Below are 24,568 nucleotides of genomic sequence, written 5' to 3'. Positions count from 1 at the left end.
GAGTAGAGCATTTATATACCCCATGATCTCTGCTCTGGGGTATAGTTTAGTTTCTGGTATCTTAGGATCTAGTGATCCTAAAGGGAAGTTTTCAACATCCTGTTGCAACTATCTGATTTCTCTCTTCAGAGAATTATGTGGGCCCCATCAGAGTAAGAGTAGAGGGAACAATAACAAACAGCAGGAGCAGAAACAGAATAAGAGTTGAGACAAAGGGGAAGGAGAGAGAAGGGGATCCCATTCCCCTTTTTTCACTGCTTCTTCCTGATTCAAAAGTATCTTTTTCTCAGGAAGTCACAAGCTAGCATATATAACCTCTTCTAGGTTCACAGACTCATTTCCATTAATAAATAAATTCAATTTTTGACACATTCAATCTACAATGAAACCATAAAGGGGCAAAATGGTTCCATCCCCTCTATTCTTATTTTCCCATACAAAACAACAGTACTTAATCATTTTCTTTTTGTTTTTGTCCTTATATTTTGGTAGTTAATCCCAATTGCTTAATCTATTTCCCAAGAAACCATTTATTGATACTTTAATTTGCTTTTCTGCAGCAGAAATTTTAGACTGAGAAATTCCCATTTGACAAGAATTCCAGGATCAGATATGTTTAGATCCACGTCCCAATTTGGGGGTTTGCTCCCTGCCCCCCATTTACAGTCATTCAAACTCTTCTGACCCTTCCAGGAATCTAGTGCTCTCAGATTCCAGGGTCCAGCTTCCTTCACTGTTCAGATTTTCAACTGCCTATCTACTTTCACTTTACACCGTGTCTCTCTGCTTGGGGTTACTTTTGCTTGAAGGGAGAACAAGGACTCTCAAACCATGGCAAACTGCAGAAATTAGGCAAGGTGCCTTTTGCCAAGTTCTGAGAGCCTGGTGACCCCCCAACGGCCATGTAATCCCGGAAAAGCCCCCAAACTGTGTGGTATGCTACTCACCCAATAAATCTCAGTGATCTTTCAGAGTACAAAGAGAAAGGTTTATTAGTTTTTAATGAGAAGGGTGGGTCACTCCTACCATATGAGAGGTGAAAGTGAGGCCCCAAACATAAGGGCAGGGGTAATATATATGATGTTCTCTGATGCAACATTAACTCCCCCTCCCTCTCTTTTTCCCCTTCCCCCTGACACCGCCCCCTCCCTCCCCATCTCCCTCTATCCTCATTGACTGACAATGTGATCTTACCTTCTAAGCATGAAAACTACAAGAAATGGGGAAGCAACACATAAATTCAAATTTAAACCAAGACATTTCTTTTACTGACCCTGAGACATGTGCTTTCAACATATGGGCTGGGTAGATTAGGAATGAATTAGCCTGTTCTATACCTTCCCATATCCTGGGAATTATTTGCCAGTGAAGAAAGGCAGGGGAAAATAGGAACCTGATCCCATCACTTGGTTAATTTATAGTTTTCCTTTCCATTCAAGACCATTGGAACTGGCCTAAATCATATCATTGTTGAAAAGAGCCACTTCCATCAGAATTGATCATCATATAGTCTTCTTGTGGTTGTGTATAATGATCTCCTGGTTTTGTTCATTTCACTCAGCATCAGTTCATGTACGTCTCTCCAAGCCTCTCTAAAATCATCCTGCTGATCATTTCTTATAGAACAATAATATTCCATAACATTCATATGCCATAATTTATTCAGCCATTCTCAAAATGATGGGCATCCACTCAGTTTCCAGTTTCTTTCTAATCACTACAAAAAGGGCTGCTACAAACATTTTTATACATGTGGGTCCCTTTCCCACCTTTAAGATCTCTTTGGGATATAAGCCCAGTAATAACACTGTTGGATCAAAGTGTACGCACAGTTTGATAGTCCTTTGAACACAGTTCCAAATTGCTCTCCAGAATGGCTGGAGTTGTTCACAATTCCACCAACAATGCATCAGTGTCCCAGTTTTCCCACATCCCCTCCAACATATGTCATTATCTTTTCCTGTCATCCTAGCCAATCTCAGAGATGTGTAGTGGTATCTCAGAGTTGTCTTACTTTGCATTTAGAGCATAGTGATTTAGAGCACCTTTTTATATGATTAAGAATGGTTTCAATTTTTTTATCTAAAAATTATCTGTTCATATCCTTTGAAACATTTGTCAGTTGGAGAATGGCTTGAATTCTTATAAATTTGAGTCAATTCTCTATATATTTTAGAAATGAGGTCTTTAGCAAAACTCTTGAATATAAACATTTTCCCATTTATTGCTTCTCTTCTAATCTTGTTTGCATTGATTTTGTTTATACAAAACCTTTTTAACTTAATATAATAAAAATTATCCATTTTGCATTCTTTTTATGTCTAAATAATGAACCCATTTTATTTTGGTATAGGGTATTAGGTGTGGGTCAATGCCTAGTTTCTGTCATACTAATTTCTAATTTCCCAGCAATTTTTGTCAAATAATGAGTTCTTTCCCCAAAGCTGAGGTCTTTGGGTTTGTCAAACACTAGTTTACTATATTCATTGACTATTCTGTCCTGTGAACCTAACCTATTCTTCTGATCAATTTCTCTCTTTCTTAGCCAAATGGTTTTGATGACACTGCATTATAATATAGTTTTAGGTCTAGTACAGCTAGGCCACTTTCATTAGGATGCTTCAAAGAAGTAGGATGGGAAGTAGCTGATAGGGAGAGGTTGAGGATGAGAGAGGATGATTTCAATTGCAGTCTTCTGGAGAAGAGAGGGGGGAGGGATCTGGTACAAATGAAGAGGGAGTTGTACCAGCAAAGTCCTTAGCCTTAGGCATGAGGGGATGGGAAGAAAAGATGGAAGGTTTAAAAACAGAAAGTTTGGAATAGCTGTTGTGGAATGGAAATTCAATTAGGGAGAATTAACAATTTTGCCATTCCACAGTAAATGCCCAGTTGAAATTAAATAAATTTTACTATGTGTCAGGTGCTATCTCATTTGATCCTCATAACCACCCTGGGAGGTAGCTGCTATTTTGTATCCATTTTACAGAGGAGGAAACTGAGGCAGACAGGTTAAGTTATTTACCTAGCCATCAAAGGGCTGAGACTCAGGACTTCATGACTCCAGGCCTATGTCCTATTCCACTAATTAGCTGCCTCACTGTCCTAATGAAAGATCAAGAATAGATTTAGAATACACATTATAATCAAAGGAATTTCAGGATTTTTGAACATGGAAGTAAAACATATCTGAGTGCTAGAGAGAACAAATGTGTGGTCTTTTTGTGGCGGAGGTGTTCTGAAGGAACATGTCATACATGGCATTTGAGAATGAGGAACTGGGAGGTTAGGAAATTTGAAGGAACATCAACAAGTATTTTGAAGTCCTTTACAAACAAAGGCTTGGGGCAGTTGCATGGCACAGTGGATAGAGCAACAGCCCTAAAGTCAGGAGGACCCGAGTTCAAATATGGTCTCAGGTACTTAATACTGCTTAGCTATGAGACCCTGGGCAAGTCACTTAATCCCAATTGCCTCAGTAACACACAAACAAAAAAGTAGGAAGGCTTGACATAGTATTTCCACATTTTGTTATTGCTGTGTTTGCTTCTCTCTTTCCTTTCTCTTGTTTTTTTCCCCTTTAGATCTGATTTTTTTTTTTTTTTTGCACAGCATGATGAATATGGAAATATGTTTAGAAGAGTTGTACATGATGTCCTGGGAAGGTGGGAGGGAGAAGAAGAGGAAGAAAAATTTGGAACACAGGATTTTGCAAAGGTGAATACATGTTAAAAATGATCTTTGCTTGTCTTTGAAAAAAGTAAAATACTATTTAAAAAAAGAAAGGCTCCAGTTAAAAGCAAGGAAGAATATAACCAACTTCTCAACTGCTTGGGAAAATAATGACCTGGTGGGTGAGGAGAGGTGGGGGTGTATATAATACACCCCCTAAAGGATCTGAATTGAGAAACTTGAACAGAATGAACTTCAAAGAAGTTGCTGATTGTTGGTGAGGAAGAGTCTAGAACTGGCAGAGAAGAACAAGGAATGTTTTGTAAGAAGGAGGGTGGTGGGGAGAGCCAATGTTGTGGAGTCCACCTAGAAGGAAGCTAAATCTCTGAGATGGAAAAAAATAAAAGGTCCAAAATTGAGGGGAGTTTTCTGAGGCGACAGTGCTAAGGGTGACTAGAACTAGAGTGAGACATGGAAGGGGTAGGACTGAAGGAGGATGAGGATGAGAAACTGGGATAAGAATAGAACCTTGGGAACATTTGCAGTCGGGATATATGACCTACGTGATAAGCCAGCAAAAGAGATGAGCAGCTAGGTGGATAGAGTTGCAGACGTGGCCTGGCTGAAACCCTGATTTCCTCCGGGTCACCCACCTTTTATCCCATCTCTCCGTAACTGTCCCCTAGTCAGAAAGGCTTCTTCAGAGTTCAAATCTGGACACTTCGGACACTTCCTAGCTGCGTGGTGCTGGGCGGGTCAAGTAACCTTTTTAGCCTTCGTTTCCTCACCTGTAACACGAGCTAAGAAAGTCCTGTTGGGAAAATCCGAATCGATTCCGGAGGAGAGGATGAGCAGTGCCACGGGACCATGGACAGCCCCGTATTTTTTTTTTTTTTTTTGAGGCTTCTCAATATTTATTTTATTTCATTTTATTTATTTATTTATTTTTTTATTTTAATAGCCTTTTATTTACAGGATATATACATGGGTAACTTTACAGCATTAACAATTGCCAAACCTCTTGTTCCAATTTTTCACCTCTTACCCCCCCCCACCCCCTCCCCCAGATGGCAGGATGACCAGTAGATGTTAAATATATTAAAATATAACTTAGATACACAATAAGTATACCTGACCAAACCGTTATTTTGACAGCCCCGTATTCTTTACTTACCACCGGGCAGGAGGGCATGTGCGGGTCAGGAAGGGAGGGCAGCTGAGGGGTGAAGGGCAGGTATTTAATAAATATTCATCAAGGGAACTCCTAACGAGCTCCTGGATCTGGAGCTGCTTGTCAGGAACCAGAGAAATAATTCTGTCCAAATCCGTTAGTTTAAAAAAGGTGGCAAACACCTAGATCGGAGCGGGGCGCACTGCTCACAATTCCGCTGGCGCCTGCGCCCTAGCCCTCGGAAGAGTCCGGGGGTCCCCAGTCCCTGTCACTAGCGAGAACGAGTTAAGAAAGCCGTGGGCTCAGTCAGCACGCGTTTAACTGCCCACCGCACGCCAGGCCTGCAGGGGGGGCTGGAGGGAGAGCCAGAGGCGGGTTTCTGAGGCCAGACAACGCGGAGGCGGTCACGGTCACGGTCGCGCGGCGGACTTGTGGGGAAGGCGGGATTCCCATTCGCACCCGCCGCCCCGCTCCCCGGCCGCCGCCCCACGGGCCACCTGCAGCCGCGCGCGCTTCCTGGGCGGAGGCTGACCGAGGCCCCTGAGGCGGGACAGAAAGCCGGGCCCGAGTATGGGGGGGTACGGCTGGGGGGGGGGGGGGGAAGGGAGGGCGGAAGATCTGGTCTCTCCACACCCCCCGCCTCCCCGAGATTCCCCATGCCGAGCCCCCAAGGCGCCCGACCAGGAAAGAGCACTCGAGTGCTAGAAGCGCTGCCCAGCCGCCCTCCCCGCTGATGCCACCCGGTCCCGCCCCTCTCCCGGGCGTGCTCGCGCCCGCGCTCGCGCTCGCGCCCGCCGCCGCCTCCGCAGCCGCCGCCGCCGCCATCATGATCTGCCTGGTGCTGACCATCTTCGCCAACATCTTCCCCTCAGGCAAGTGGAGGCGGGGAGGGACGAAAGGGCCGCGGCGAGGTCGAGGCTGGAGTTGAGGCGGCCCCGGGGTCCCTGACGCCAGTTCTTACCGCTTCTCTCCCCGTTGCCTCCTCTCCGCAGCCTGGACCGGTCTGAATGAACGGACCTTCCTGGCCATCAAGCCTGACGGATTCCAGCGACGCCTGGTGGGAGAGATCATTGAGCGCTTCGAGAAGAAGGGCTTCAAGCTGGTGGGGCTGAAGCTGGTGCAGGTGAGTCCCCGCGCCGTGAGGCGGGGCGCGCCGGACCCGGAGGTCTGGGGATCTGACCGGGGCGGGGGGAGGGGAGGAAGGGAGGAGCCGGCCCCAGGGCGGGCCGACCGGCCCGAGGCTGAGCCGCCTTTGTCTGCAGGCCTCGGAGGACCTCCTGAGGGAGCACTACGCGGCGTTGCGGGACCGGCCCTTCTACAGCCGCTTGGTCCAGTACATGAGCTCGGGCCCCGTGGTTGCCATGGTGAGGATAGCCGGACCGGGGGAGGGCCGGACACGTGGTGTCGGCGCCGGTGGCCGCTGCTCTGTGGGCGGTTCTGCTGGGTGGCCCCTAGGAATGGCTGACTCCCTTCTGGCTTCTTTCTGGAAGGTGTGGCAGGGGCTGGACGTAGTGCGCTCTTCCCGCGCCCTCATCGGAGCAACCAATCCTGCGGAGTCCTCGCCGGGCACCATCCGAGGAGATTTCTGTGTCGAAGTCGGCAAGTAAGAAAACCCCCATGTTGTTGCCGTGTGTCGCGGGTCCCCTGCAGCCTCCCCCACCCCTAAATAGGGGGCACGGGGCCTGCTCAGACAGATTCGCGCTCTTGGATGACCTCTGTTGCACTCCCCGTGTCTTATCTGTCTTGGCAGAAACGTTATTCATGGCAGTGACTCAGTGGAGAGTGCCCGCCGGGAGATTGCCCTCTGGTTCCATGCAGATGAGCTGCTCTGCTGGGAAGACAGTGCAGATCGATGGTTGTACGAGTAGTTTGGCCCAGCTAAAGTATCCTCCGGGTATGACTGAGAAGAAAGGGATTTTGCTTTATGTACCAAAAACTTCCTCCGGGTCCAAGATCAGACCCATCCCTTGGCTTAAACTCCTGGTTTGCAAACAGGCAGGCCTGAGGGAGTAAAATGTTCTGTAGGAAAATTTCCCCTAGGCTGGTCCCTAGATTGCTCTGCCACTCAAAATCACCCAAGGGTAGGGTGTGAGGGGTTGGCTTTCTCCTGGTGAAAAGAATTACCTGGGAATGGGGGAATATTTATCTGTAAGCTAAACTCAGAAGACTTGGAGTACTGAAGCCAGTGGAAAATGTAACCGAATTTGAAGTGGTCCCTGAATTTGAAGTGGTCCCTGGGGAGATAGAGCAGATTTTTTTGGGGCAGAAAATGTCAGTGCACCTTGCTCTGGCAAGTGTGTGCCAAGTCATTTAGTGGTGAGGAAACCTAGATATGCTGTCAAGTTCTTCCCCCACTCCATAAATGCCTTTGGAGAACAGCACCATTCCCTGAATCTGACTAAAGATGCTAGAAATCAAACTGAATTGGTGAGGCTGAGAAAGCTCAGTGATAATGGTCATCCTGGGTGATTGGGATGGACAGAGTCATCCAGTTCTGGTGACAGGTTAGGACCTGAAATGAATTTTGAGTTGTAGCCCCCTTTTCTCCTTTCCCTTAGGCAGTATGTGTATTAGCACAAACTAAATGTAACAGCTTTTTAAAAAAAAAAATTGTGATTTTTTTTCTCTCTTCTTATTTTGGGGTTGAGTATTGTGGAGATCAGCTGAAATAAGATAAAAGGCTGTGAGGGGGGTATGCCAAAATAACTTGTCAGGCAGTTGTGGTTAAAGAAGGTTTCAGAGATGATTTAACACATTTATTACATACAGAACAGGTACATGGTTCAGTTGCAGGGCCAAAGCCTGGGGAGATTATTCCTACTGCCCTCTCTTTACAAGGACACCAGTCTCAGTGCTAACTGTGCAGCGTTCAGGCCTTCAAAGACACTTGGAAATCCTTTTGTAACATAGAATGAACTTTACATACATCACAGTGGAAAGATGGCAGGGAGAAGTGGAGAAGCCAGTCAGCTTTCAAAATCCTTTGCCACACAACTGAGGGGGAGGGGATGGGCTCTAAACTTGGGGTTGCCCTCAACAGTGTGCTTCTCTTAAGAGGACGGTGGGGCCAGATGGGGGATGCTTAGGCTGCCCTGTGTAGCTTTAGGAAGGATAAGATAGGTAGCTGGGAGTCTCATAAAAACTCAATCCTTTTATCCACAGGGCCTAAATAGCAACTCCGATCTGGGGGGGGGGAAGGAGAGGTGGGAAGACATAGGTAAGGCCTATACAACTCTGATCATCCCCCAGGGCTGGTGGCCACTGAAGCACAATCTGTGGAACTACTATTTAATTCAGCAGGCCATAGGGCTGTGGGTCAGTGCCACCAATGTCTTTCTGAAGAACCCATTGGGAACCAAACCTCATCCCAGCTGAGCTGCTTCCTTGGAATCATCATCTTTCCCTCACCATCAGGGGCCTGGCCCAAGATGGCTCCTTTCCCTTTCTCCCAGGAGCAGGCTTCTGCTCCAGGACAGCAAACTTCCCAGGCCAACCCTAGGCACTTAATAATGTGGCCAGGGAGCTTGGGCTCTATAGGCATTCCTGCTCTGGGAAGACATCTTGACACAGCACCTGGGCACACTATGCTTTTATTGCCTTCAGTGATTCAAGGCAAGAAGCTGACCCCTGAGAGAGACAGTCCAGGACTGGTGGCTACTTTACACCTTCTGATAACCCTAGGAGAACTGAGGAACCTGAAGGGAGCAGGGTGGCAGGTACAGTTTAAGCACCAAGCCTGGGCTAGAGTGCGATAAAGCGGAAGTGTGGCCAGTTAGGGCAGGAGGGAGGAGGGGCTTGTACAACTTGTGGCCCCACAGTGCAGGTCACCTCATGCTCAGTGGCCTGTGGGAGGGGATAAGAGACCTGGGCTTACACTGTTAAGTTTCCAATTGAACATGTATAGATGATGGATCAGGTGGGTCTGGCCAAACACTCTAAGGCCAGAACCCAAAGCACATCACCTCTATGTGAAGGAAGATGGCTCCTAAGTCTTAGGATTAGCAGGTCAGGGTGACTCCCCAATGCCCCTTAAGGCGGTATTGACCCTCTCCTAGGTTTTCTCTTAGCAAGGGCCAGAATTCTAGGCCCCTAACATGCACAGAAATTCTAAATGGAATAGGGGTGGGGCAGGGTTCTCTCCATTATGACTCTTGGCATCAAGGGAAACAGAGGAGGAGAAGGAAAGCTTAAAATAGGGGGAATTCACTGATGTTAACAATCTTCCCCACAGCCTGCAAGTGTGGCTTGGTGGACAGAAGTCCAGACACACATACTCCAGTAAATCCCCTGGGTCTTCTGCTATTCATCCTAGAACCCAGCACCCCATTTATGCAAGACAATCCGCCATAGGCTTTCATCTCCTTCTCTGGCTCAGCTTGGCCTCTGGGATCCTACTGCCTCCAAACAATCATCTATATTTCCCCATCTTGCTCTGGCTTTCTCCATTCCCCCTTTCTTTCTGCCAAGTCTGCCACATCCTTCCCACCAGCTTGAGAAGCCTCCAGTCCTACGGTGAAAGCTGCAAATTGAGAGGTTAGAAAAAGGGCAGGCAGGTGCTTCGGCCACCTGGAGGGGCTGGCTGCATCCCTGGCAGTGGGAGGAGGGCAGGAGTTCTCTATATACACCTTGGCGTTCAGGCAGGAGGGATGGGGTGGCCGGCAGGTGGCAGGCTCTCACTCAGGAATGTAGGAAACTTGCCATACAATGATGTGGCTCCTCTCAGCCTTGGACAACATGGGTTTCACCTGATTCACCTCCCCTGCATTCTCTTCTGATTCATCATCTTCTCCATCACCTGCAGAAAGAGCAGGAAAGTCCATAAAGAAGAGCACTTGGTGGGAGGAAATTAAGTAATAGCAAGGCAAGTTAAACAACATAATTAAAGAGTCAACAGGGACATATTTAACATGTATAGGACGGCTTGCCATCTGGGGAAGGAGGGGAAAAGTAGAAACAGAAGTGAGTGCAAAGGATAATGTAAAAAATTACCCAGGCATAGGTTCTGTCAGTAAAAAGTTATAATTATGAAAAAAAAAACCATACAAATAAAGCCAGATCTAAATAATTGGGAAAAAATCAACTGCTCATGGATAGTCTGAGCCAATGCAACAAAAATGACAATTCTGCCTAATTTATTTATTCAATGCAATCAGAATTACCAAAAATTATTTGATATAAAATAATAATTACAAAATTTATCCGAAAAGACAAAATTTAAAGGATGTTGAGAATTAATGAAAAGAAAATATAAAGTAAGGTCTAATACTAAATATTATAAAATGCTAATCATTAAAACTATCTGATACTGGCTAAGAAATAGAGGATAATGATTTTTTATCGTAAAGGCTGGTGTTTTTGATCTTCTCACACACTGTTACTTCGATCACTGACTATTGTGTCTGGTACACTTGAATCTATTTGACAAAAACTGCTGGAAAACTGGGAAACAATATGACACAATAGACAGCATTTGGTGTCTTTGATCTTCTCACACGTTACTATGATCATTTTTTTGATGCTGTATAGCTGGATTTTTTCCTTTCTTTTTTAAAAAAATCAAATTAGCTAATAGCTTATCTATCATACTCTTTTAAAAAATAAAACTGTTCCTAGATTAATGTATTATCTCAAGTTCTTTTTTAAACTTAATCTCATCAATCTCACCCTTTGATTTTCAAAAATTTCCCATTTTGTATTTAATTGGGGATATTTAAATTTGTGCTTTTACTAGTTTTTTTTAGTTGCACATCCAATTCATTTATATGTTTCTTTTTCTATTTTATTAGCAGAAGAATTTAGAGAAATGTTTTCTCTTTATTATGGATATTTAATTCCCTTAAATTTTATGTTCTTTTTTCATTCTGTTTAAAGAAATTATTTATTTGATTTCTTCATTAATCCATTTATTCTTTAGCATTAAATTATTTAGTTTTTCATTTTAATGTCTTTTCACTGTCATTTGTTGAATGTAATTTTAATTGCATTGTGATCTAAAAAGAATACATTTTAATATTTCTGCCTTTCTACATTTGATTTTGAGGGATTTATTCCTTAATTGTGAATCTTTGTGTGACTGTCATGTGTTACTGAATAAAGCTATATTTTTTTCTGTCCCCCCCCACCAAAAAAAAAGTCAACAGGGATAGAAAAGATTGTGTGTGTAAGTGGGACGAGGGGGCGGGGATGTGTGTATGGTATGTATGTATGTGTATGTATATATCTATCTATGTACACAAATATATCTTTTCTTAACTATAGATGCTTTTTTTTGGGGGGGGGGGAAGGGAGTGGAGGAGATGAAAGTGGGAAGAAAAAAAGGTACACAGCAGAAAACAAAACAATTTACAAAGAAGTAAAAAGATACTCATGAAAATAGATTCTATATATACTTTCTTAAGCTGGTAATTTGTTAATGTATTTTGAAAAAAAAAAAATACCCACCCCCCACCCCCAAATATATTAAGAAAAGCCCTTGGTGCCCAGAACAGCCTGATTCTGCCCCTAAAGAAGGGGGTCCCAGTCGGGGTAAAAGCAGAGTAAAACAGCTTAAGGAGAGTACCCCATCCTCCCTTTCCCCCCAACAGGATGAGCTACTCACCGATCCGGAAGTCAATGTAACCTTCACCACCACTTAACACAAGCACGTTCTTCAACTTTTGGCCCTCTGGGTCCGAGGCTGTAGGGCCAGGGTTCTCTGAAGGGCTGTCCAGCACACTGCCATTGAGGGTCGCTAGAACATTCCCTGTGAGAGCAGAGTTGGCTTTAGGGGAACACTCAAGAGTTCCCTTCCTGAGTCCAGGTGGCAGATGTAGTAGTGATTCAGCTAAGAAGGCTCTTGGGATAGACCAGGGAGAGAAACCTGGATTGGGGTCATGTACCTGTATGAGAGGCATGTGGTCTCACCTGGCACAGAGACAAAAAACTTGACAGCATCCCGGTGGCCGTGGAAGCAGAGTTGGGCCTGTGCCATGGAGCAATATGGGATGAAACTGCTGGCTGACCTGTCACTGCTATCATCCCCATACACGTGGATGATGCCACCAGGTCGGGGTCCCTCCCCCGATGTGGGGGATGTCTTGTTGGCTGAGGAAAGAGACATAAGATTGGATAAGTCGTTATCTTCTAGGGACACAAGGCCCCGGGGTTTATGTAGAGATTCAGTGTGACCCAGACACCCAGAGCTAGAGCAGCATCTAGCACAGACTGTCTATGGCATGTTCCGCCCACACTTCAGGCCTGTGTCCCAGGGCTGGGGCCATTCCCAGAACCAGATGAGTGAAAAAGAAAAAGATTATTTGGGCTGGGAAAGGCTCTACTACCAGGCACATCCACAACATTCATTGACAAAAGCTGCTCTTCACCCTGATTTCTGAACAGAAGCCTTTGATTATTGGCACCTTCTCTGGGGCTGAACTTACCACGAAGCCCAAGGAGCTGGCCACGGTGCAGAACAACCGCTGCATAAAAAGAAGAGAGAAGTGTGATGGGAAGCAAAAAAAACATCAAATCCCCCAAACATAAACTACAGGCTGCTGGCCACCCTGGGGGAAAGAGAAACCAGGAGTGGTGTGGACAGGGTTATTGGGGACCAGAAGACCCTTTCCCCCTGGACCATCACAGAGACCTTAGGTTCAGCACAGGACAGTAGGGGAGGTCCCGGGGTTACCAGACAGTTGCTACCAATATGGTATCAACTCTGCAGAGAAAGGCCCTGCCCCTGGAGTTAGTGGGGCCTCAGGCCCAGGCCCACTTACTCTCAGTCAGTGGGATGGAGATGACGACCCCATTGCCGGTGCCCACCCAGAGACGGTTGCCTGCGATAAGAAGAGCTGTGATGCGCACGAAGGAGAAGCCTAACTTGCCAGTGCCTGGGGGTCAGAGAGAAAGGCATAATCAGTGAAGTGAAGGATTCGTTTTGAAAATCCAGTGCCCCTCCTTCACTCCAGCCCCAGTTTCTCACCCAGCATCTTGCTGACATAAGGTTCAATGTCAACATCCTGCAGGTGCTGATGGGTGTGGGCATGGTAGAGCCGCAAGGTAGAATCCAGGCGGATGGATACCCACACCCCATCACCAATCCATGCCAGCTGTCGCACCTGACTCTCCCGTCGTGGGTGGGCATCGAATGACTTCTGTAGGACCAAGACAGCCAATGAGTAGAGAAAAAAAGAAGTGGGTCTCCTGGGAAATGTGCTGAAGCTGTCATGGCTAAGCTTATACACTTTATTGCAGGCAAAGTTGAGGGCAGGGATCCACTAGGAAATAAGCCTGACTGACACTTCTTCCTTCTCCCTCGGTTTCTACTTGATATGATGGTCTTTTTGAGCAATCCACTTTGAGCTTTGGTCAGATTAATCTTTAGTAGTATGAATTGAGGGAACTAAGGAGTTCTTATAAATTCACTTTTCTGACTCTTCTCAAGATCAGCTGGAGAGAGTTCCTACTGGGCTTTCTGACAGACTAGGCCAGACCCCACAGATGTCAGGACTGGCTGCTCACCTCTATCTGCATGGTTTTTGGCTGGATGACATGGACCTTGTTCTTATAGCCACACCAGACCCGGTCATAGACGACAGCCATGCAGCGGATCGAGTGATGAGGGTGGCCCAGGTCCATGAGATGGTAGTTGCTAAGGTCCCACTGGCCATCTGGAGAGAAATCCCAGAGCTCAGAAACCCTTAAGGACAAAATGCCCAGCAGCCACTCCCATTACATACAGTTTGAGAGGACCAGCTCATAACACATAGCACAAAGTTTCCATCAACCTCCCCAAACCACCACATTTACAACAGGTTATGACTGAAGGTGGGAAAGAGATTCCAGGGCAGCCATTTGGTGACTTCCCCAGGGTCTCAAACCATCACCTCCCATAAAGACAGGGTCAGAGGGTCAGGGCCCCTTTGTCCCTGTTCAGTCCAATAACCTCATTCTCATCCATGGCCTCACCTTCTCCACGGTGAAAAATGGCCAGCGTCCCATCTGCTAATGCTACCAGCACCCGGCCTTTTACATGTCTGCAAAAGAAATCAAGAGCTGGGACTGGGCCAAACTTAGGCGGTCCCAATTCTGACCTGACACAGGGATGTGGAGTGAAGTTCTGTTTCTCCCTGCCTGGCTCAGGACAGAGTGAACAGGGCCTTTGGATACCTGGGCTCCAAGGAAGATGTCTCCTTCCCCCACCCCCTCACCAACCTGCTGCCTCTGCCTCTTTGGAATATACTTACACCAAGCTCAGAACAGAGTCTTTCAGCTTGATGGAATGCAGACACTTCTTCCAGTTGGTCACAGCCGAGTGCACATAGAGCCTGGGAGGGGGAAAAGGTGGCCAGGAGAGGGCCTGAGTGAACGAGCTCAGGCTCCAAGCTCCTCAAGTTGTCCCCAGCTCCAATCTACCTCAGTGGCAGCTTTTTCTCCAGGTATGTTGCTGACTGTGTTCCACCCCACACCCCACCAAGAGGACATACCAACCGTTCTGTGCTCCCAGCCACATGGTGGGAGCGGCACTGGTGCCTGTGGCAGTGGGGTCCCCTGTGGCTTCCTGTTCTTGCTGCGTGGTGCTAGGGTCCACCTTTGGGCCATTCTCGCTGAAAAGACAATGGAGTTTGTAGAGTAGATGTTTTATTTTTGAACTGTTAGGAAAAGGGACCAGGTCCTTGAAGCTGAGCTAGGTTAGTGTATCAGGTAGAGCCTCATCATGATATACTGATCCCCCAATGATTCTATGTCACAGAGCCCTCCGGTTTGACTTAAGTTCTCATTCTCTTCAAGTAAGTTTTCCCCTATTAGATGTCATTCCCTAGGAGATAAGACTAATTTTTTAGCTCCACCAGGGCAGAGCCCACACTCCGCACATCTCCCTAGCCAGGATCCGTTCAGTGTGTAATTTCCCTGGACTTGTTAAGAGTCACACACTCTTAGCAGAGAAGGGAATCTAGCTTTCCTTTGGGGTTGCTACCATTCTTTAGCAAACCTATAGGAACCCCACCTGTCTGTCTGGCTACTGATGGTCGGAGTTGGGGCTGGATCAGTGAAGACGTGTTCAGTGAGGGGTCCAGGCCGAACCGAGGCCACCTCAACTTCACTGGGTCCTGGTTCCGGCACCTCAGTGGCTTCTGTTGCCTCCTCTGTGGATTGAGACTGATTGATCTTCCCATTGTTGACAGTGGCTACCTCACCTGAAGAAAACAATCAGAAATACTAGTGTCAGGGAAGATAGAGGAATAGTCATTAGAAGTGGAACACTTTCTGAGAAAAGGGGACAATAAGGAATGAGGGTCAGGGTGCTTCAGGGGAAAAGGAAGGAAGAACCATGATAAGATCAAAGTCTTAGTCTGTGAAGCCTGGAGGATTTCAGTATCTTGAGCTACAAGAAAAGCTGAAGAGGACCCAGCTGCTTTGGCTCGTCTCCATAGCTAGGGACCCAAAAGCTCTATAATGAAAAGCCAAGAGTTTGAGCATGCACAATAAATCCAGACCCTGTGACTCACCTTGCCCTTTGTCCAGCACAGGGGTATCTCCACGAGAGGAACAGTTGCTCCGTGGCACATTACATCGTGTGGCACAGCCCACCAATGTGATCCCAGCTAGGACCCCATCAGCCCCTGAATCCTCAGGATTAAGATCACCCTCCAGGAAGATCTCTCCAGGGGGATAGTCAGTGTCACTGGCTGCTACAAGAGGGGAAAATTGCCAATAGCAACTTAGCCTTTTGTCAGATCCCTGGGGCAAATCTCATATCCTATCACATATACTCTAAAGTTATATCCCTATTCCCCGCCTTCAGGCCCCATCCCAAACAACTCCCTATTGCCCTCGCTCAGATAGATCCGCTCTCGTAGGGATTCGGTTTCCTAAGTTAATGATCAGACAAATGTTTTGAATCATATTCCCATGGCCCAAGGCTGAAAAGCCTGTGTTCTTTCGAAGGTTAAGTTGAAGCCTGGCCTTTTACCAACTTGAACCACCTTTCTCCCTCCAGATATGTAAGATGTAATCACCGAAATTGTTTCCATTAAGCTCCCAAGAAAGTTATGAGACATAAGTTTCTCAACAGGAGGGAGAAGTGATGGGAGGCCTAAGGCTATATAAGGGACTGACTTTGCTTTTGGACTGTTACCTAAGGTCTTACTAAGATTGGTTTCTTGTTCTCAAGAACAAAGGATAAAGGTGACAAGTCATTTGAAGGAGAGAAGAAAAGTGCTGCTTGGCTGAGCTTTGAGTTAGTAGGTGGGAGATGAGAGTAAAATCTGCCAAGGTGAGGGACTGATTCCCCATCCAGACTTTATCCCAGGAACTTCTGTACCTACCAGGAATACTAGAAATGCAGAGAACATGGGCATTGCAAACAGTAAACTGGTCCACCACTGTGCCTGGCTGGTTGGCATCAATGATTACCACTTTACTTGTGGTCAGGGTACTGGTGAGAATCCAGACTCGACTTGAGGTGGCATCCATTTCATGTAGCTCCTTCCCCTGCAGAGCACATACAGGAGCTGCTCATAGCTTCAGATGCCACTCCAGGCAAAATAGGAAGCACCAGCAGCAAGATAGAGTCATTAGACAAAAACCAGACAAGAATAACTCCACAAAGATACCCAGAGCTGCCTACGAGCTTCACACGTCAATGCTTTCTAAGGAAAAAAGAACAAAGCCCTTGTTCTCATCTTGTTATCTAGAAATAGAAGTTACACGCAGCCATCATAGGATCCATTCGAACCACAAATCTGCCCACAGGGCTTCTGGCTCATTCTTCCTATTGCCATCTATTCCATCCCTTTATACATTTGCCTTCCCTCCAAAAAGCAGGATGAAAAAATCAGCTTTGATGGCTGGAAATCTGGAGGCCCCCCAGATAAGGAATTTAAAGTCCTCCCAAAGTGGACTTTTACCTCTCTGGCACTCAGCTAAGAAATCAGAGGTTAGCTGACTACCTAGAAGGTGGGTAATGAGAGGCATGTAAACTAACTGGTTAATGTACAGAAGTAGGAAGGAAGGCAAGTTCTGTTGTCCTGACCTTTTTCTTTTCTGGAGATGTGTGGTTACTCTTGTTCTCTCCTTCTATCTCACGGTCACAGGTCAGAGGGTCACGACCCAAAGATGGCTTGGTTCCATTCCCAGAGTCTTCTTCACTTGGCTTCCAACCACTCAGATTGACCCCAGCTGCACACCACAGCTGGAAGGAAAATAAATAGAAAAGGAGAAGATAAATAAATGTGGCAATCCAAACCTTGATCCAGTAAAAGGAATTAGGTCCTAAGACATCCCACTCCCACATGTGGAAAGCCCCTAGTCATTAGAGAGCTCTTCCTGACATCAAGCCTCAATGTGCCTCTGTATTACAGACATTTCTTCAATCTGACCCCTCTTCCATGTGAGGATCCTTCAGATACTTAAAAGAGGGATATCATTCTCCCACTTTGAGTCTTTTCTTCAGGCTAATCTCCCCACATTCTTGAACTCAAAAGTTCTTCAACAGTTTAACTGTCCTTTGCTGAATGCTTCCAGCTTATTGAGATTCTTCCTAAAATTCATCACTCAAAACTGAACATGTCAAAATAGTTTCTGTTCATCAACCATTTCTTTAATTATGTTCTGGAATTCTGGGCTGGTGGTTGTTATTCTTACTTGTCTTATATTCTCAAAGAAGGCCATGACATCATCATGACATGCAAGTGAATTACATCAAAATGAGGAAGGGCTGCACAAGGACACCTGCCTCACTTTCTCCTCTGGAATCATTTGGGTCCAGTAGCAAGATATAGACTAGGATGACTAGAGATGGCTCTGGATGCAGTGAGAGAACTTGGCCTTTTTAAGTTAAGGGCTTTAACAGGCTTAAGTATGACCAAGGCAAACATCCCTTTAGTGATTAAAGGTAAAAATTCAGAAAGAAATGAGGCAAGGAATGACCTTTTTTACTTAGTTAAAAAAAATTCAAACTGGATGGGGAAGACCCTCAGTGTTTATCAGGGCATAAAATAAGAGCAAGTCGGGATTGGCCAGGGATCTTTTATTGGGCAAGTTAATTCTTTGAGGAGAAAAGCATAATATAGACCAAAAATAGGGAAGTAAAGAGAGAAAAGAATACTTAGGAAGAAGGAAGAATAAGAATGTCAAAAGCTGCCAAGGCAAGAAGGATCAAGCTGAGAAAATACTGTTATATTTCATATTTAAAAACAGTTGGTAACCTTGGAAAGGATACTATCAGTGCTAATTGGAAGGGAGGAGAAAGAGGGAAGAAGAGGGGGAGGGAGGGAGGGAGGGGGAGAGAGAGAGAGAGAGAGAGAATGAGAATGGTTAGGGGCAGGGCAAGCTCCTGGAAGAAAGGATAGGATGAGACAGAATAGGAAAGGATGGGATCAATGACATGGGATCATTTTTCTTGACAAAGAGAAGGAACTATATAACTTCCCCAGAAACCAGAATAAAAGTGAGGATGAAGGAACACACAAAGGGGTTACCAGTAGAAAATAAAGGAGCTCTACTTAAAAATGGAAATCATATGACAAAACAAAGTTCTGGAGGGCACGATGGAATAAGATAGATAAAAGAAATAAACTGAAAAGAGCACTATGATGGATCAGAATAAGAATATGAGGAAAAGTAGCAAAAGGAAAGGATTTTCACGTTAGTATATATTCAATCACAGGGATAAGGGATATTTAGTGGGCATCCTACCACAGTAGAAGGTAAAATGAGTTTACTGGGTCCCCTCATTTCCAGTTTTGTAGATATTTGTTGCATAGTCTAGATCTTTTCTAAGGGTTACTCATTTGCCCTGATCTCAACTGAGGTTAATAGGTTGGAATTCAGGGTAACCAGCTCCTCCCAGTTGGACTGAAGCACTAGCTATTTACTGACCTTGATATCTAGATAAAACTGGACCACTTGGGTCCCTATCCAAACTCTTGCCCACAGTCTTAGGAAAAAAGATATTTACTTCTTTTTTCTATTTTATTACAGTTCTGAAAACTGATAAAGGACAGAGAACTTGCTCATATCCTAGAGATAAACTCTTCATAATGAGGTATACACAAACCAGAAAGGAAAGAAGTAATCCAAGATATTCTGAAATGAGCTGTATGGTTAGCATAAAAGAAGAATTTAAAGATAATTCTTGGAGAAGGTCCCTAATATGAAGAATCTTACTTTCCCAAAGAAAGGTGTTAAAAGTTAAATACCTCTCCCTCAGTAGGGTAGTCCCACCGACCACATAAAAGTACAAAATGCTGTCCATGCTGTCTGAGATGAGAATATCTTGGGATAAGTAGTTTTCTGGGAAATTTGCCACACAAGTTATTATCATGGACAAGGTCTAGGGATCTTGTTTCCAAGAGGTATGGAGAACAGGGAGAATTTTTGGTAGCGACTTGCAGGGAGTATGTGATGTTTGTCTTTTGGCCAAAATAAAGTAAGAGATATGGTCAAAGTGAAATGATACCCATGCTTTCAGCTGTCTATACACATACGTACAAAGCATAGATAAGCAGCAGGATAAAGTGGAGAACCTAATGTAAGGAAGCAAATTTGATAACACAAGTATCTCTGAGACTTGATGGAATAGGTCCAAAATTAGAATATGGTTCTGGAAGAGTGTGCCCTATTCAAAAATAACAGGTTAGGTAAAAAGTTGGTCAGTGGTGGTCATAAATGAAAAAGTATGCCAAGTGCTTACAGTGCATCAAGCACTGTGCTAAATACTGGGGATACAAACAGATTGGATGTGTGGCTGGCTATCTCATCCTCTTCAGAATTTGGAGATTCTCTGCATTCATCATCTAGCACAGTGCCTTACACGTAGCAGGCACTTAATAAATGTTAACTGAAATTACAAGTCTTGACATGTTCAGGATCTAAACTACATATTATACTTTTAAGGTTTGTGAAGTGAATATTATTATTATATCCATTTTACAGATGGGGGAACTAAATAAGGCCTGCTTAAATAGCTTGCTCTGGGTCCCACAGTTGCTAACTGTTTGAGACAGGAGTTGATCTCAGATTTTATTCATTCCAACACCTAGCTTCTTTAACTGGGATTAAAATATGATGTGACCCTAACTTCATAACATTTCCTGCTCTGACTACTTCACAGGACTAAATTAAGCCCATCCTTCACCTTTTAAATCCCATTAACATCAAACTGTTAACCTAAATTCAAATCTCCAAAGATTAGAATATGATTTGCTTTCATTAAAACTCAATTGGAAAAATAAAATGGGATAAGTTATTTCATAGCAAAAACAACTCACCTACAAAACAATGAGGAGAAAAGAATTTTAAGAATCATTGGAATACCCTGACCAAAAAAAACCCAATGTGGATATTGTTTCAAAATATCTTTCATTGGAATACCCTGACCAAAAAAACAAACAAACAAACAAACAAACAAAAAAAAAAACAACCCAATGTGGATATTGTTTCAAAATATGTTAAAAAGAAAATTGCCCAGATCTCTTAGAAACAGAAGGCATAGTCGAGATACAAAAATCATCTGCTGAAGAAAATCTCCAAATGAAAACTCCCTGGAACAGTACAGCTAAAATGCAGAGCTTCTAAGTAAAAGAAAAAAATTCTGCAAGTAGTTAAGGGAGAAAGAATAGTACTGAGAAGCCATGGTTAGGATCATAAATAATTCAAAGGCTTGGAATATGATAGTCTAGAAAGCAAAGCAATAGGCTCACAACAGGAATACTTAGAAAAACTGAACATTATAATGATGCAGGACTAACAATAAGGAAATGGAAGACTTTCAAGCATTCCTGATGAAAAGATCTATACTGTGGAGAAATTTTGAAGTTCAAACCCAAGAGTGAATAGAAACATAAAATTAGGTAAACATGAATGAACAATGATAAGAGATTAAACAAAGATAAACATTCAAATATGGGGAGGTGATATGTGTCCCCTATGATCCATATCAAGTCCACTGAAAAAGTCCAAATAGACAAGGCCTAGAATTAGTCTGTTATGTCTTAATGATATTAAAAAAAAAAAAAAAAATTCTGACTATACGTGTACATTAAAAAAAACCCAAACATTTCCTTATGAGTCATGTTGGGAGAGAAAAATCAGAACAAAAGGGAAAAACACATGAGGGGAAAAAAAATCAAAGGAAAAAGTATACACAACAAATTTTGATTTACTTTCAGTGTCTATAGTTCTCTCTGAATGCAGATGGCATCTTCCATCCAAAGTTGATTGGGACTGCTTGGGATCTCTGAACCACTGAGAAAAACCAAGTCTGTCATAGTTGGTCATTGCACAATGTTGCTGTTACTGTGTACAATGTTTTCCTGGTTCTGCTTGTTTCACTCAGCATCAGTTCATGTAAATCTTTCCTGGCCTTCCTAAGATCAGCCTGTTCATCATTTTTTATAGGTCAATAATACGCCATTACTTTCATATACCAAAATTTGTTCAGCCATTTCCTCCAATTGATGGGCATCTATTCATTTTCCAATTCTTTGCTACAACAAAAAGAATTGCTAAAAACCATTTTTGCACATGTGGGTCCTTTTCCCTCCTTTTTCTTAATGATTTTAAGAATAGAAAGGGAGGGAAAAGGAATACCCTAGTAGGTGTAGGTAGGTAAGAAAGGTTAAGATAAATTATCTCATATAATGAGAGTTCATAAGTAGACATCTATATGAACAGGAAGAGAGGGTGGGGAAATGACTTACACTTGAACTTTACTTTTATTTGAACAAGTCAAAACAAGGAGACACACACACAGTTGGATTTAGAGATACACTTTACTCAGGGAAATAGGAAGTTAAGAATAAAAGTAGAGAAGTGGAATTAAAGGAAGTATTGATTAAGAAAGGAATTACAATGCCTCTTTTGGATGTGGCAAAGAATGGAAATTTGAGGGAACATCCATAAATTGGAGAATAAAAAAATAAGCTATTGTATATAAATGTGATGGAATACTATTGTGCTAAAATTCTTATCAATATAATGAACAACCAGCGCTGCAGAAGACAAATGAAGAAATCTGCTATTTACCTCCTGATGAAGAGATGAAGGTCTCAGAATACAGAATGAGACAAATATTTTTTAGAACATAGCCAATAATGGAAAATTTTTTTGATCATATATATTTGCAACAGTCTTGGGTTTTTTTTGTATTCTCAATGAGAAGATATCAAGGTTGAAGGATGATAAGGCAAATCTTAGCTGACGGAAAAGAACATATTATATATATATATATATTTACACATATACACATACATACATCAACAAAAATTTATATATATATACAGAGAGAGAGAGAGAGAGAGAGAGAGAGAGAGAGAGAGACAGACAGACAGACTTGGAGCTATGATCAATAAAATAGCCAACCATAGTTCTTGAGGATTCAGTGGTGAATATGTTGCTCATCTCATGACAGAGAGGGTCTCAAAGTACAGACTGAGACATATTTTTTTAAAACATGACTAATGAGAAATTTTGGTTTGACAATACAGAAATGTAACAAAAATTTTGTTTTTCATGTTTTCTCAGTGGAAGTTGGAGGAAGGATGGGAGGGAGTTTAGAAGGCTGAAGTTGAAAAACAAAATTTAATTAAAAAAAGAAAAAAGAAAATGGGGACCTATCTTAAAGGGTTAAGAGGATCAAGTGTGATAATAAATTTGAAATCTTTTGCACAAGTACATTTTGGTTTGAATTAACAAACCCCAAAACAACACTCCATGAAATACAGTATATTCTTCCCTGCAATTGATATATTTCATTTTCTAATTCTGTCACTTATTATTAATAGGAAAGATATATTAGTTGACCCAAATTTTATTGCCTATTACTGTAGTAACTACATACTTTTCTTTTGGTTCTACTTTCTTTACTCAGCATTACTGCATTTAGATCTTTTCATGTGGTTCTCAATTTTTATAATTAGTAATATTTGTAGCAAAATAATCCCTTGAATCCACATATACCATCATCTGTCTACTTATTTCCTTATCACTGTGCATATACAGTATACATATACATTTGTTTTTAGCCTGTAAGACAAGAGTAATGGCATTAAAATATAATGAATTAAAAAAAAAGTTTTTTGAAGCATTTAGGATTAAGTGATTTGTTCAGGGTGATACTACCTACTAAGTGTCTGAGGTAGAATTGGAACTAATTAAGGGGAAGTGCTTTTCTAGACTAAATACCTTACTAGCCAAGAGAACTAGGAACATGTAGAGAAGTGACCATTCCATCTAAGAATTTGTGCCAGGGAAGGAAAAGCCAGAAACATCTTGAGAGGTATTGTAAATCTGCAGAACAAAGATTTTAGAGACTTCCAGACAAGATGGCTGTCTGAATACAGGTAGGCAGATCAGACCCATCTTTAGTAAAGGCCTAAAACATTCACACCATTAAGATCAAAAACTGATTTTAAAAAATCCAGTAAGTAACTACAGTGATTTCTCATACATCTAGAACTGTACACAAGGTTAGTCAGAAGCCTACAGGCAGTAGGAAAGAAAGCTGCCAGCAAAGTCAATGCCAATGAAAGCAAACCTGCTAGCATACCAGCAGACTCGCAGCTCGTCTAGAGATGACCAGACACACCTGGACCCTTTATGAAGGCAGCAAGAACAGATGATTCTGTGAGAAAACCCAGGATTGATGAAATCCTTTAGGAAGGATTTAGGAAGGGAGTGGGAGTTGTAGGGGCCAGGGATGGCTTGATGGCGGCTTTCAGATTATGCCACCTCATGACTCCAAGGTCTTTAGCACTTGATTTTGGAACACTTGAGAGGACTCTGAAGATCCAAGAAAGCCTAATTCCAGGAGGTGTAGGTGAGTGCAGGTACACAGATGACTCAGATCTGCCCAAGCAAGAATTACCTTTAAGGCAAAATAGGAGAGAGATAGGTTTTTGTGCTAAAGCCATGCCCCAAGTTAAGAATTAAAGCTGGAGAAGATGGGAAAACCAAACCGCAATAAAGAATTTTGGTAAACCTGAATATGCCCCGAAAAACCCAACTAGGGAGAGAATAAATTCCATAATAATTGTAAGCACAGACTTACAGGAAAAATGAATTTTCTAGAAGTATTATAAGAATACTCAAAAGAAATGAGGCAACATACAACAAATAAAATTAAAATGTTGTAGGAAAGAACTGGATTAGAAAGTGGCAAATCTAGTCCAAATAACAGACTCAATGGGATAAAAATATTAGAACAAAATAAAAATACTAAATAAAAAATTGAAGAAAATATTAGATATTATCAAAAAAACAACTAACCTGGAAAATAAGGCAAGGATAAGTAACTTAAAAGTCACTAACTTTCTGAAAATCATGATTAAATTGCAGGATATCATAACTGAAAATTGTTCAGATTGGTAAGAACCAGAGGGAAAAGTGAAGAAAGAAAGACTTCCCTACCTGAGGGGTCTTCCCACCTGGACCTTGACTTGAATATCTTAAAGGCACTTAAAGATACACTTTTACTATTTTCCTACTTATATTAGCTATTAATTTCTTGTGCTTATCCATTTCCTTTGTCCTTTCCAATATAAAGATCATTTATTTTTTTTAGAGTAAAAAACAAGCAAAATAAGAATTAATCATTTCTACTACCTTTTCATCTCTTACCATAACCATAAATAAATACATCCCAAATGCAGGTCCTTTTCTATGATCCCTTTTTCCCCACCCTCAGCATCCCTAAATCCCCCACCCCCAAAAAACCTGAATTGTTGTTCTGAGCATTCCTCACCATCT

The 24,568-nt window shown here is 43.1% G+C and overlaps 2 protein-coding genes across 27 annotated transcripts in view; one reads left to right on the top strand and one right to left on the bottom strand.

Annotated features, from left to right (window-relative positions):
- Window positions 1-5,455: 5,455 nt before the first annotated feature.
- Window positions 5,456-7,461, top strand: NME3 (NME/NM23 nucleoside diphosphate kinase 3). Its single transcript, XM_031945817.1, has 5 exons — window positions 5,456-5,712; window positions 5,833-5,963; window positions 6,103-6,204; window positions 6,331-6,443; window positions 6,591-7,461. Exons 1-5 carry the CDS (start codon window positions 5,574-5,576, stop codon window positions 6,706-6,708), a joined length of 603 nt encoding a protein of 200 aa, XP_031801677.1. The 5' UTR covers window positions 5,456-5,573; the 3' UTR covers window positions 6,709-7,461.
- Window positions 7,462-7,581: 120 nt separating this feature from the next.
- Window positions 7,582-24,568, bottom strand: part of MAPK8IP3 (mitogen-activated protein kinase 8 interacting protein 3) — a 92,817-nt gene continuing 75,830 nt past the window's right edge. For 25 of the 26 annotated variants that reach the window (XM_031945793.1, XM_031945795.1, XM_031945797.1 and 22 more), the window contains 14 exons: window positions 16,854-17,012; window positions 16,147-16,312; window positions 15,328-15,510; window positions 14,826-15,015; window positions 14,305-14,424; window positions 14,065-14,145; window positions 13,787-13,854; window positions 13,340-13,488; window positions 12,801-12,972; window positions 12,595-12,708; window positions 12,259-12,297; window positions 11,744-11,923; window positions 11,439-11,582; window positions 7,582-9,635 (listed from right to left, as the gene is read on the bottom strand). In XM_031945793.1, the coding sequence (XP_031801653.1) occupies window positions 9,514-9,635; window positions 11,439-11,582; window positions 11,744-11,923; window positions 12,259-12,297; window positions 12,595-12,708; window positions 12,801-12,972; window positions 13,340-13,488; window positions 13,787-13,854; window positions 14,065-14,145; window positions 14,305-14,424; window positions 14,826-15,015; window positions 15,328-15,510; window positions 16,147-16,312; window positions 16,854-17,012 (1,887 nt within the window). In that variant the 3' untranslated portion in view covers window positions 7,582-9,513. The remainder of the gene's footprint in view (window positions 9,636-11,438; window positions 11,583-11,743; window positions 11,924-12,258; window positions 12,298-12,594; window positions 12,709-12,800; window positions 12,973-13,339; window positions 13,489-13,786; window positions 13,855-14,064; window positions 14,146-14,304; window positions 14,425-14,825; window positions 15,016-15,327; window positions 15,511-16,146; window positions 16,313-16,853; window positions 17,013-24,568) is intronic. The other variant, XM_031945816.1, reaches the window with a different exon arrangement.

This window comes from Sarcophilus harrisii, chromosome 1 (genome assembly GCF_902635505.1).
Source record: "Sarcophilus harrisii chromosome 1, mSarHar1.11, whole genome shotgun sequence".
Lineage (NCBI taxonomy): Eukaryota > Metazoa > Chordata > Mammalia > Dasyuromorphia > Dasyuridae > Sarcophilus > Sarcophilus harrisii.
Note: the sequence above shows the minus strand (reverse complement) of the source record. Positions and strands in the feature narration are given on the sequence as shown.

What these genes read in the sequence shown, in the direction of transcription:
- NME3 (XM_031945817.1), top strand. Translation starts at nt 5,574, where the DNA reads ATGCCACCCGGTCCCGCCCCTCTCCCGGGCGTGCTCGCGCCCGCGCTC. An exon ending in TGGGGCTGAAGCTGGTGCAG is followed by an intron (nt 5,964 to 6,102) that starts GTGAGTCCCCGC and finishes CTTTGTCTGCAG; the next exon opens with GCCTCGGAGGACCTCCTGAG. An exon ending in CGGGCCCCGTGGTTGCCATG is followed by an intron (nt 6,205 to 6,330) that starts GTGAGGATAGCC and finishes TCTTTCTGGAAG; the next exon opens with GTGTGGCAGGGGCTGGACGT.